Source organism: Aythya ferina (assembly GCF_964211825.1).
Source record: "Aythya ferina genome assembly, chromosome: 2".
NCBI classification, from domain to species: Eukaryota; Metazoa; Chordata; class Aves; order Anseriformes; family Anatidae; genus Aythya; species Aythya ferina.
In genome coordinates this window covers 42412671-42424840 of record NC_140297.1, presented here as the reverse complement: position 1 = coordinate 42424840, position 12170 = coordinate 42412671, and the positions used below count along the sequence as shown (strand labels likewise).

The 12170-nt window shown below is 39.1% G+C and overlaps 1 protein-coding gene and 1 long non-coding RNA gene across 4 annotated transcripts in view; one reads left to right on the top strand and one right to left on the bottom strand.

Annotated features, from left to right (window-relative positions):
- Positions 1–12170, bottom strand: part of LOC311432293 (uncharacterized protein) — a 239213-nt gene that overhangs the window by 129324 nt on the left and 97719 nt on the right. For all 3 annotated transcript variants that reach the window (XM_084510556.1, XM_084510555.1, XM_084510557.1), the window contains exon 2: positions 5084–5152. In XM_084510556.1, the coding sequence (XP_084366682.1) occupies positions 5084–5152 (69 nt within the window). The remainder of the gene's footprint in view (positions 1–5083; positions 5153–12170) is intronic.
- Positions 7659–9235, top strand: LOC311432297. Its single transcript, XR_014689963.1, has 2 exons — positions 7659–7772; positions 7870–9235. It is a non-coding gene; the product is annotated as an uncharacterized lncRNA (long non-coding RNA).

Here is a 12170-nt window from a genome sequence, read left to right as displayed (position 1 = left end):
CCAAGAAAGCTGCTAACCTCTGGGTACAAAACTATACTACTTATCTCTATGTTTAAAGATCAGGATATTAAAGAAAAAAAAAAACACATTCAGACCTTAATTAAGGTACTTATGCTGAATTCAGCAAGGGACAAGGCTTCATCTGTAAGAAGCAAGAAGCTTGTGTTGCCAGCACCAGAAAGCCAGAGTAATAATTCTGTAGCAAAGCAGCAGAGAAGCCAGACAGAAGAGCAATATGGAAGCTGAGAATCCTCCTGTCCCTTGGCCCATTGGACACCATTTCATTTTCTGTATTTTTGCTCCATTAGCTCCAACTAATGCCTTGCTAATAGGAATGGGGTGGGGGAAAGATGCTGAAGTGCTCTATATTATTTTTAATGGCATTTAAGACACACCAATTGTTCTGCAGGCTCATTTAGCACATAGCACTAAAAAAAATGTCCATATACTTTTATAAAATAAGATAACAGAAGCATCTCCAAATCCTAGCAGTCCTTTTGCAAGAGAACTGCAAAATCGTCCCAAAGGTGCCAGCCAACAGCAAGGGCCAAGTGAACAATCTGTCTTGACAAACTCCCTCCTATGTCTACAAGCAAGAAGAGACTAATTCAGAAAGTATCACTGTCTTCTACTTGCATATTAAGTGGATTTCTTTGTGAAATCTGGGTAGGTACTATGCACTTTTTGCTGCTCATCGATGCCAGGAACATAAGCACATTACATGGATTGTTGTGCCTTCCTTCTTTCTTTTAAGAAGCTTCATCCATTGTTTCTTCAAATGGCTCAACTTTAAACTGCCATCTGAAATACAGATTTCTTGTTTTCTAAGTTGTTTTTTTTGTTGTTGTTGCTTTGTATTACCTACATTAGCTATACCACCCCAATAGGTTCTAGCACTTGGCTCTCACACTGTTACCAGTAGAATACTTTGATATTAAAACTGCTTCTAGAGACAGCAGAGCTGCAATACTGAGTGTCTTGCATCCCACTCTACTTGTGTACCTACAACTCCTAGCAAGACACAGACCATCCCACACAGATGCATCGTCACTATAAGGCACCCTGCCTTGGCTGCCATCCCACTCCACAAAAGCAGCATCACATTAGAAATCAGCCATGTCACCATGCCTGAAAGAGTGCTCTACTTTCTCCTTCATTTTCATCAGCAGTGAGCACATACAGTCTTCAGAGTACCACCGAAGGACTAAATTCACTTCAGAATTCCTCACAAAATTGCTGCGGACTTCTTCACACATCAAGAGATGCCACTAGCCAGGAAAGGCAGCACAGGTAATTTTAGCTTATTGGTACCCATTTGTATCTACTCCTTGATTCCATCCTTCAAGCAAGTTTAATGCATCTGGAGCCAGTAAGTCCAACACAGCTCCTTGGATGCCATTTCAGAAGCTGAGATCTGGTTTGGCTTGATTACCCACCCCCCTATCCTCTAATTAAATAGATTAATTCCTTGGCTTCAAAAAAAAAAAAAAAAGTCAACCTTTTAGACTACCGGCTTCTTACTTTGACACTGAAAAAGTAGAGAGCTTGAAAAGAGAAAAAAAAAAAAACTGGCTTGAAGCAGGTAATGTGTCTTTCCCAGGGCAGTCAAAAGGAACCTCTTAATCAAGTTTTAAAGATACCTCCCCTGCAGCAAGACACTTTCCCAGGCTCGAGGGGCAGGGGAAAAAAATCTCTGAACAGCTTCACATCAAAAAACCTGAGCACACAAATTCCACATGCCCATGAGAGCGATGAGTTAATAGGAACTTATTAAAAACCTTCCCCAGATAGCGTATTTGAGGTAGATAAACATGCTTCAGCTTATCCAATACAAAATATAAGCATGTCTGGGTAGTACAAAGCAAAATAAGTCAGTGAAAAATGTGTTATTTTCAGTGACTTGTTGACCCCACCTGTAGAACCCCTTCAGATCTCTCACCCAATGGACCTTCAAACTTCACACAGACAGAGAAAATGAAAGAAGAAAACTTGGGGGAGGGAAAAGAGGAAATCAGTTTAACTTTTAACATTTCTTAGATGTATCAAAGGTCTCAGCCATGTAGCTCTATTAGGTTTCTGTGCAGATTCTTGTAAGATCTATGTGGAAAAGCCTTCAGTGGGCTCACTGCATGAGGCTGAAGAAAATGCAGACAATATGAATCTGAACTTTGATCTTTTTCTTTCTTGGAAAGCCATCTTCAAAAAATGTTAAAATAAACTATATATAGATGCTGGCAAGTTGCAAGGCTGAATACAAATCTCTGATCCAATACAAATATTTTGCCACTTTCAGCTTGTGAGAGTGCACAGCAGTATTCAGGTCTCCCAAACTGAACCACTGCATGGCTACACATCCTCACAGTTGGTACTAGTATTTGTAATATCCGTGAGGCAAGTTTATAAGCTTATTAAACCCAAAACACAGAAGACAAAAGCTTACAATAAACAAGGATGAAAAAGAAAAGATTAGAGTGCAAATGACAAAGGAAGGCAAGATTAAAACATGTGGGGTACAACACAGGTGGAGGAAAATTACCACAGGCATGCTTTAATACAGTAAAACCATTTTTTTCCTGCAGATGCTGGATGGTCTAGACATACTTTCAAAGAACATTCCTGGTAGTTAATCCCTCAACTCTACTAGGGATTTGACAGGGTTGTAATGCTACAAGCAATCTTTATTATGTACTTATCTTTCCCCTCCCTCCTCAAAAAGGAAATCAAGTGTGTAGAGCATAAAGTGCATTTCTTATGATTTGTTAGGATGATCTCCTCCTGACTTAGGAATGTGTCTCCCATTAACCTTAATGAGCAACTGCAAACATGCAGAAAGAGGGGAACAGTCGTTGCCATTTCTGCCTTGTGCATACTAGTGGAACTCCATACATTTTTCCCTACTCACTTTGTGATCCCCTAGTATGGAGTAAGAAACAAGCAGTGGAAGGAATTAACCATCTCCCCCAACCAAACGTAAAAATTCAATGCTTTAAAAGGGGAAAGAAAGTATATGATCTTGAGGTCTCTTCCAACCTAGAAATTCTGTGATTCTGTGTGATATAGAAGTCTCAGCAAGCAGATAGATCGCATATACAGAGTAGACCAAGACTCATAGGACCCAGAGAAAACAAATACTAAGATTGCAAGGATGGTCAAATAGGTAACTCACTGAATTAAGCATTTAGCCACTTTCTTTCCCATCCCATTTTGAACACAAATGAAATCGATCATTTCTCTCACTTTAGTTTTCAAGACCTAGACTCAAATTCTTGGAAGTTTCCCCTCTTAGCATATACATGTGTGTAAGAACAGAAATCCAGTAGGCTTAGTGTTTTAAAGCTGCAGCAGAAGTAGAAAGACATTGGAAAAAAGCAAACGTAAAGACTTTGGGGAAAGCAACTTATATATGATCAGTTCTGAACAAGCAAGTTTTGAAAGAGGGTGACGTTTTAGCTGAAATACACTGTCTTTCATTTAAAGTCAGTCATGTGCTTGTCTATAGTCAAGAAGGGTTGATTTTGATAAAAGACAAACATTGAATAACATTCAATTTTTAATGAGAAATAATTTACAATAATATTGCTTCCTGACCCTTACTAAGCAGTTTTTTTCCTCTTTGGTTTGAGTTTATAACAAGTCTCCCCAAATATTTTATTTATTGTAACTACTTTATAACTTAGTTGTCTTAAGTAGTGGAAAAACATTAGGGGGACAGAGGGCACACTGAAGAACACCATTTCATGCGCTGCTAAAGACTTTGTTAAACTCATTTCTAGCTTAAGTGACAGTCAAAAGATTGGAGGATCCATCTACAATGGTCTTCATGGTACAATGGTATCAGGGACGGTTACATCACTGACAACACATTCAGAGGGTTGACCAACATTACCTGCAGCTGGGCCAGCCTCCCCTCTCAGCAGCTAACCATTGTCACAGCTAATCTTCATTTTCAGACACATGCACATTTCCTTTTGCTCTGGTGACCTACCGTATCTGCCTTCCAGCCTCCAACCTGGAACCCAACCATTATCAAACCTTAATGGAAGGAATTCCCTGGAGATATGAGATGGGTCCTAATCTATTATCTGCTTTCCAGGTCTTTTATCTGGTTCCCTTTTTGTCAAAGTCTTCAGCCACTCAGACGCGTTTAATATTACCAGGCAAGCCATACTTTTAACACATACAGAAGTCATCCCATCGATATAACATGCTCCACAGAAACAGATTCCAAGAAAAAGACGCACTTAAGTTAGGCTCCTAATTGTCACTTTAAACTGTCACATGTCCTTTTGCATTGTTGACACACCATATTTGTTTCTTGGCCACTAACCATAACACAATTTTTTCTGGAGGAATTCCCTGGAGATATGAAGAATCTCCTAATACATCATCAGATTCCCAGGTCATTGTTCTGTTTCCCTTTTTGTTTAGGTCTTGAGCCAACCAAATGCATTTAATATGAGCAGACAAGACCATCTTATTGCACACAGAATTCTTCCGTGTTCCCCACCCAATTAGCGTGTTTCACACAAACCATATTCCATGAAAGGCACTTCAAAAATTTGGTCATCTCATCTTCACATTCAGCCTCTTAGGCCAACCCCCCCCCTCTCAGACCAGCCTCCATTATCAAATCTTTTCTGGAGGAGTTCCCTGGAGATATGACACAGGTCCTAGTCCATAATTAGATTCCCAAGTCATTGTTCTTCTTCCCTTTTTGTCTAGACATTGAGCCATGCAAATGCATTTAATATTAGCAGGCTAGACATTCTTTTAAGACACAAAGTATCTCAGCCCTGTTGTGTGTCCGTTCCATTCCCCCACCCCAATCCAAGCATCATGATTCACACAAACCATTTTCCACACAATTGCATTAGAGGAGTCATAGCCATACAACGCCTCTTCCATAACAATGAACTGCATCTAACAGTCTGCCACAGGACATCCTGCAACAATCTCAGAGATGAGCAGGACCTACATGGGTTAATGTAGGTAGATACCACTCCCCAGTCCCCTCAGAGATTCGTTTTAAAAGGAAGCTTGTGTCATCCTGAGCTTCATATCCTTTTTGACAAGGGCAAATTACCTGATGGGGCTGTGAACTGGACCATCTGCTGTAGGAAGGAGCACCTGAAGTCTTGTTGGCTGTAGTTCTCTGCAAAATAGAAGATTGACATCTCAAATATTCACCATCTCCACCATGCACATAGTCACCTCCCATTTCAACCATATAAACTCCCATAATAAAAACAAACAAAAAGTCTCAAGAAGCCATAAATATGATATGGTAGCATTACAACCAGAGGTGAAAGAAGTCTGCTGAATCTGCTACTACTGAACTCTTTAGCCTTTGATCTTACAACCTCAGCTTTATCCTCAACTACTGCCTATCACCTACATTGCAAACTTAAATACTGAGCCCTAAGCTAAGACGGGGCTGAAAGGCATTACCTTTAGGACAGGTAATTTATGCAGCTTTAGGCAAATATGCTCTAAGTTTATGTCCATCTCACAAACTCATCATTAAAAGAGTTTGTCTGCTTGTTCTACAAAGTTATATTTTTATTTTTTTTCCCCCTAAATCAATAGCAGTTTAATTCCAGACTTCATGCTACTGTTACAGAAGCTCTTTTGAACTCACAGAAAATTAAGTAAGGTTTTTCTTTCAGGATCCCTCCAGCCTCATTCCAAAGTCAAATTTTAATATATAGCACTCAAATATACCAGTTATTTATCAGCCTTCTCCTGGAAGAGAAAAAGTCTGTCTTTATGATTAATCCCTGTACTTTCCTCTGCATTTGTTTTTATCAAATCAAAAGGAATCCATAGCATGGCCTTTCATATTCATATTTTGTATGTCACTTACACACCTTATAATCAAAAGGCTTTTTACAGTACAAAGGAATCAAAGCAATATGAGATCTATCAGAATACCAGTAACAGGATGCTATAAGGGGAGCCAGATTTGTATTTGAACAATTTGGATAAGCTATATTTAAAAAAAAAAAAAAGGCAAGTAAGACAGTCCATGTAAGATTTATAGTACAATGTAGTATACTCTTTGTAAGTATGAAAATAAATAGCTTACAGCTTTTAACACCCAAGGATATAGTACATTTCAACACCATTTATAACCACTAGGGCTTATAGATCATTACATATTCTAGAGCTTGCATGTCATTCCTATTAGTGAGGAAGAGCCACTGCTGTAATCATGCTTTTGTATTAGTCTATCAAAAAACAATTATTTTTACAAATTTAATTATTAGCATTACTGTATAACATATCTAACTTCTACTAGACACCCTTAGAAGGATAAGCATTTTTAATGAACAGTTATGCTGTGCAACAGAATAACTCTTTTGATAAAAACTTCAGAAGAAACAAAACGCACACAACGTTGATTAGTTTATGAGAACTAATGAAAGCTATCTTCTTCTGCTACAGAAGAAAGCCTGGTGAACCTATATGAATGACAAGTTGAGTAACAAGATAGCTGCAGTTTTTCCATTTCAAGGGCATCCCCAAGAAAGATATCCCACAGAGAAACAGTATTACAATATTACTACCAAACAGATGAACACTTTCCAGACTAGGCAGCAGATGAATACCTTAAAGACATGGGTATAGGATCATTCTTTTGAATACCCTTGCAAACAGGAGAGAATAAGAGCCTCAGAAGTTCTTCGATATTAACCTCCATCTTCTGATTCGATTAAAAGATGATCATTGAAGAATACTCATAAAACTAGTAGTATAAAAAGTCTAATCTCATCTTTTATTCCCCCATCTGCCCAAACTCCCCCTGCCCCCCATTCATAGATCAACACACAGAACCACTCGCATGTTACTTAGCGATCACAATACAAAGTTATAGTGAAAAGGCTTACAGCATTCACACACAGGAGTTTCCACATCAGATCATTTGGAGTAGGTTCTGAAAGATTTGGAAAGTATTTCACTGTGAGAGCCTCTCCAAGTTTTATAGGGTTACAGGGAAAGCTTTAACGCCAGACAACATCCCCTGGCTGCCTCAGGGGCTATAGCATTTGAAACAGGTGACTTAGAAAAATTAAAAATGCCTACACATGAACTAACCCCAAGCACATACACACTTGTATTTTCCTAGAATCTGTAGAAATTAGGAAGCCACTTACCTGGAGGAGTTTGGCCACTTATGCCCAGCAGCCACAATCAGCAGCTACAGCACAAGCTCTACCAGATGAGCAATTTCTGCATGCAGCTCACAACGCAAAGGAGACCTCAAGGCACAGGTTTTTTTTTAAGATATTTTACCAGGGAAAACCTGGGCTGCACTTAGCACTTTAAGGCTCTTCCCTTTCTTCAGGAGAAGTCACCTCTCTCATCACTCTCCCTTTCAAGGAATAGGGAAGACATATGCAGAATATTTAAAGACTTTCTACTCATAAACCTGCACTCTAGTTTTGTACAGCTCCTTAACAACATCATTCAAAAGATCTAAACCAAGCAGCTATCTGCTTCCCCAAAGCTTCTAGCAAAGCTAGCCCCTATGCTTAGTAACTCTTCCACCTAGCCATTTCTACCATCCCAGCTATCCCCTACAACCCCCCCCCCCCCCCCCCAACCATTCTCAGCCATATGGAGGTACAAGCTCCCCTCCCCTCTTGAACTATTAAAAACTAATTAGGACTGCTGATTCTAATCACCTGCTTGTCCAAGCTGTTCCTAATGTCCTCACCTCCTCTCCTCTTTCCCCCCACCTGCGAGGAGGGCATAAACTCATGGAGCTGCAGGTGACCACCAGTCTTTTTTTAAAAGACCAATAAACATCCATTAAAAATTTCAGAAGCATACGCCATTTTTTAATTTTTTTTTTTTTTCCTTCAGCAGACCATGCTTCTGAAGGCAATAAAACTGCTACTTGGACATATGGTCTTTGGTATCTGAGCTGGGAGTTACAGCAAAAGAGACGAGAAGAAAAAAAATGATGCTCAGTGTGCTGCATACTGCTGCCCAGGCAATAGGCTGCCTGAAAGGAAAAAATCTGACGGGGAAAATGCTTTCTTTCAGGTGCAACACGTGCTCCAGGCACATAGCTGGAGCCGAGCCTGAACGTGAGGAATGCTGATGAAACACCAGGCTACCTCCAAATCCCAGAGAGAGCAAAACAAAGTGCTTTTCATAGCAATGAAGTGCTACAGATAAAAGAAGAGCAAATGATGTAGTGTATGTGCAAAGCTGCTGTTTTTACACGCAATTCACAGGAAAACAGTTCTCTCTGAAGATTCATGCTACTGAACAGAGTATGCACTGTATTAAGGGGCTAGAAAAAAAAACTATGAGTAAAATACTGGCACATCTGAGTACAGCTCAACGGGAGTGCTCCTGAAATGATACGTTACTGTTCCTCTCTTGGGTTGAGGCTATTAATGACTGTGTACAATACAAGCCAAGATTATATGCAGTCCATAAATACATTCTCATGCGTTCATGGAAAGCTTCGTGGCAAGGCCAGGTTTCAAAACTGGGAAAGAAAAGCAGAGCACAAAGAAAACGACGCTTGTAACTTTACTCCAACAATATTTCTAAAAGCAAAATAAAGTAAACACTCTGATAACTAAGTCAAAGTTTACTACCTGTTCTAGAGCCAAATGAATGTGTAAAACTTTCTGATGGGTATGGCAATTCATCCCATTTATCTTGGCAACGTATCTGAAGATGGAATGAATTACCATCTGGAAGTACCTGTCTCTTTCCATCCACTCACTGGAGAGAGAGGTTGAGCAGCTCGTTTAATTGAGACATCTAACTTTCGATGGATAATGTTAAGTGAAATTAAATCTGCCCACACTCCTTGTTCTCCTTCCTACCAAGGGACCCAGGCAATTTGTCCTTTTCTAGGGTTTACAGGGTTATTATGGCAGCAAATTTGTTATGTAATCGGGGTACCTTTGAACTGTGTTGTGAACTCCTATGAACGTTTGTTAATCTTTCAAACACAACTCACTGCTAAAGCTGAGAAGCCTTGACTTCCAGGGCTTAGACAGAATTTTTTGGCTGAGTAAAAAGGGAAGAAATTATTTTTATTTGTGAATGGAGGAAATATAAGATGAAAGCAAATGGAAGATAATACTAAACATTTAATCGTCTCAAGAACATTTTTTTCAAACTTATGCTTGTACTACTTGGAGAATAAAGTTACAGTTCAGTTCTAGTTAGAGTTGCAAAACATAACAGCAGTTCCTGGGCTCTTCACATCCCAGGCCTAAAATCTTGCTGGCACTCAGCAGATATCTTGCTCATTGGTCTTATTGGAGATGTTCAGAGTTTAGGATGCAGCTGTTTATGCAAAGGCTAACATCAAACTACAGGATGTATCTTGCACCGTACAATACAGAAGTTCCTTGATTTTTCCTAAAACTCAAAAATCCATTTGCTAAATGAAGTAGTAATGGTATCTGACAACTGTAACACATTAAGGCACTGAAGTTCTGTCTTTGAAGCTTTCTTTAGACTAGCTTCTCTTGTGGAGGTTTGTATAGCTGTGACTTTTGCAAAGCAGAACCAGTAAAGTTATATTAAAAAGGATCAATATTCAATGGCTGCTTATTGACGGGTACAGGCTTTTGGGTTCGCTTGCTTATTTCACAGAAGGAGTTTATGAAGAGAAACAGAAGTAAAATATAACATTTTATCCTCTCATACAATAAATGATGACATTGTCCCTTATTACTCTCCAGAAACATATAACTAGGTGAAGTCCTTTTGCCATTAACCATAGCAGACCAGGAGGGAAGTGGCTGGTTTTGAAGTATTGATTTTTATTTATTTTCATTTATTGAGCTTTTCCCACAATAATGCAGTATAGAAAATGACAAGTTATTAATTGCTATTTCAAGTTAAATAGCAAAGGTGACAACTCAACTGATTCTATCTAATCAAAAATGGTGCTTAGAGGAATTACACTTTGAAATTGGAAACAGCTATATCTCTTGAAATAACATAGACTTCGTGCCTAGATATCAATCTATCGCTGCCCCTGGCCTGGCTCCAGACGCTCCCAACCCTTGGTGATTCTCTGTGTGGGGTAGGACCATGCACATGTAAGAATACTAAATCCTTCATAGGCTCTTCCTCACAAATGCCATCTCAGCAGATCAGAGGAGTCTGCTCAGTTGAAAGCATCTTTCTGTGCTTCAAACCTACTACCACACCTTGCTCCAGGGGAGAACAGACCCCACTGAAGCCTGCTCATTACAGATGCACCACTCACCCATGAAGCTATTTTTACTCCTGTACCATAAATATACATGATCCCTTGCTCCCTTCAAAACCTCATCCTATTTTTCAACAATACCAATATTGTGTTGGAAATTCATTGCTAACACCACTGTGGACATAAGAGAAAACAAATTGCTAATACGTTAAAGATCCATGGTTTCTTCAATACCATAAAAGTAAAATTAATTTTCAAGTTCTCTTTCCTCAAAATAAAAATCCCTCCAGAACACACTAAAAAACACCTACTTTGGAGTGAGACGAGTGCTAAGAAATTCCAGAGACAAATGTATTTATTTATTTTTTGTCAGAAACATGAAGACAGGAAAAGGTTGCTAATCAAATTAATAACAGGAACATCACCTCATTTGCAGCAGTTTTTACTTTATGCAGCAGTTTTCAACTTCCTGGCAAGCACTGCTGGTCATTGGACACAGAATGAAGCATAGTGGTGTTGACGGTGGTGGAATGACAGTACATGGCATGACAATATTGCCTTCTCTTCCATGCAAAGGGGCACAGTGCACTTGTCAGCTAGCTTGGCTGCGGAGTGACTAGCATATGTCAAAGTGACACCATTGCTTTGCAGTGATGAGATGATGCAGGACAATCATCAAGGATGTTGTCCCATAAAAGCTTAAGAGCAAGAAAAGACATTAAAAATAGCAGTTTGTCTGGATATAGTGGTCAGGATGTAAAACGTAACAGACTTGGGAGATGTAAAGTTTGTAAATTGTAAATGAAATACATTTGTAAGTTGTATATGAGAAAGAGGGCAGTGGAGAAAAAAAAAAAAAAAAACAACAACTTTTCTAAACTTTGTTGCACAATGTCATCGGAGATTACTTCCTCTAACTTACAGAAATCAATGTTATGACAGGAAGAGACAGAGCAGGAGAGATATTGACTGAGCTGTCAACCATAGGAGTACATCTCTGTGAACCTGTGGGTTTGGGCTTTGATGAAGCAAATGCATTCAGTGGATGTTTTTACAGGAACTCAAGTACTCACTCAAAGTACTCACTTGTGTTTTATATTCACTCTCTACTCTTGGTTGTCAGCATAGTGACTCATAATTGCTGAGGTGCTATTGCCAAAACTAATACAATTTATCTATTGCTTACCCCAAAAGCTGAATCTTTATGGTTTAGTGATTTTGACTTACTTAACCACGATGTATGGCTTTCATGGCACTGTGATTCCCACTCCTTTTTCTCTTTGTCACCACTTTAATACAGATATTTTTGTACCCTGGAAGGAAAATAATAATTACAGACAAAACCAGGGTTGACAATATCATGTCTACATAACCTCTCCTTAGACTTACCAACCAGGAGTTTTGCATTTAACAAAAAAAGCTTCACTTAATGACCTCCCATATCCTATATGTTTGTTAAAACTAATCATGAATGTATTTGAAATTTCAAAATACATCTTTAAATGGGGATGATGTCCCCAAGCCTTTTAGGTATCACAAAGTGAATAAGGTATTAGAGACCGTGCTACTCATCTCAAATCAGGCCTACCTTAGCAGAACTCTCTGGCCAAGCTCTAGCCAACAGTACTGTAGCCATTAACTCCTTCTTCATTGTCATTTGTGCTGGCAAACTAAAGTGCCATTTAATTGAATCACAAACAAGCTGAACAATTGTTACAGTTGGTGACAAGCAACAACTTCTTTCTTAGGAATTTTAATATGGTGAAAGGACTTCCTGTCTGTCTGGGGATGCTACATGCACCGTGATTAGCTGTGCAGTCAGCACTTTCTCCCAAAGCCAGGGAGTTTAGAGATAAGCTGCAAAGAGTTCGAGGAACAACCTACAAGTCTTCCAGATGGAGTTGACATAAAGTTGGCATCCTTATCCCATAAAATGTAGAATTAAGAAATTGTAAGTCACAAGACTTGGAAACAC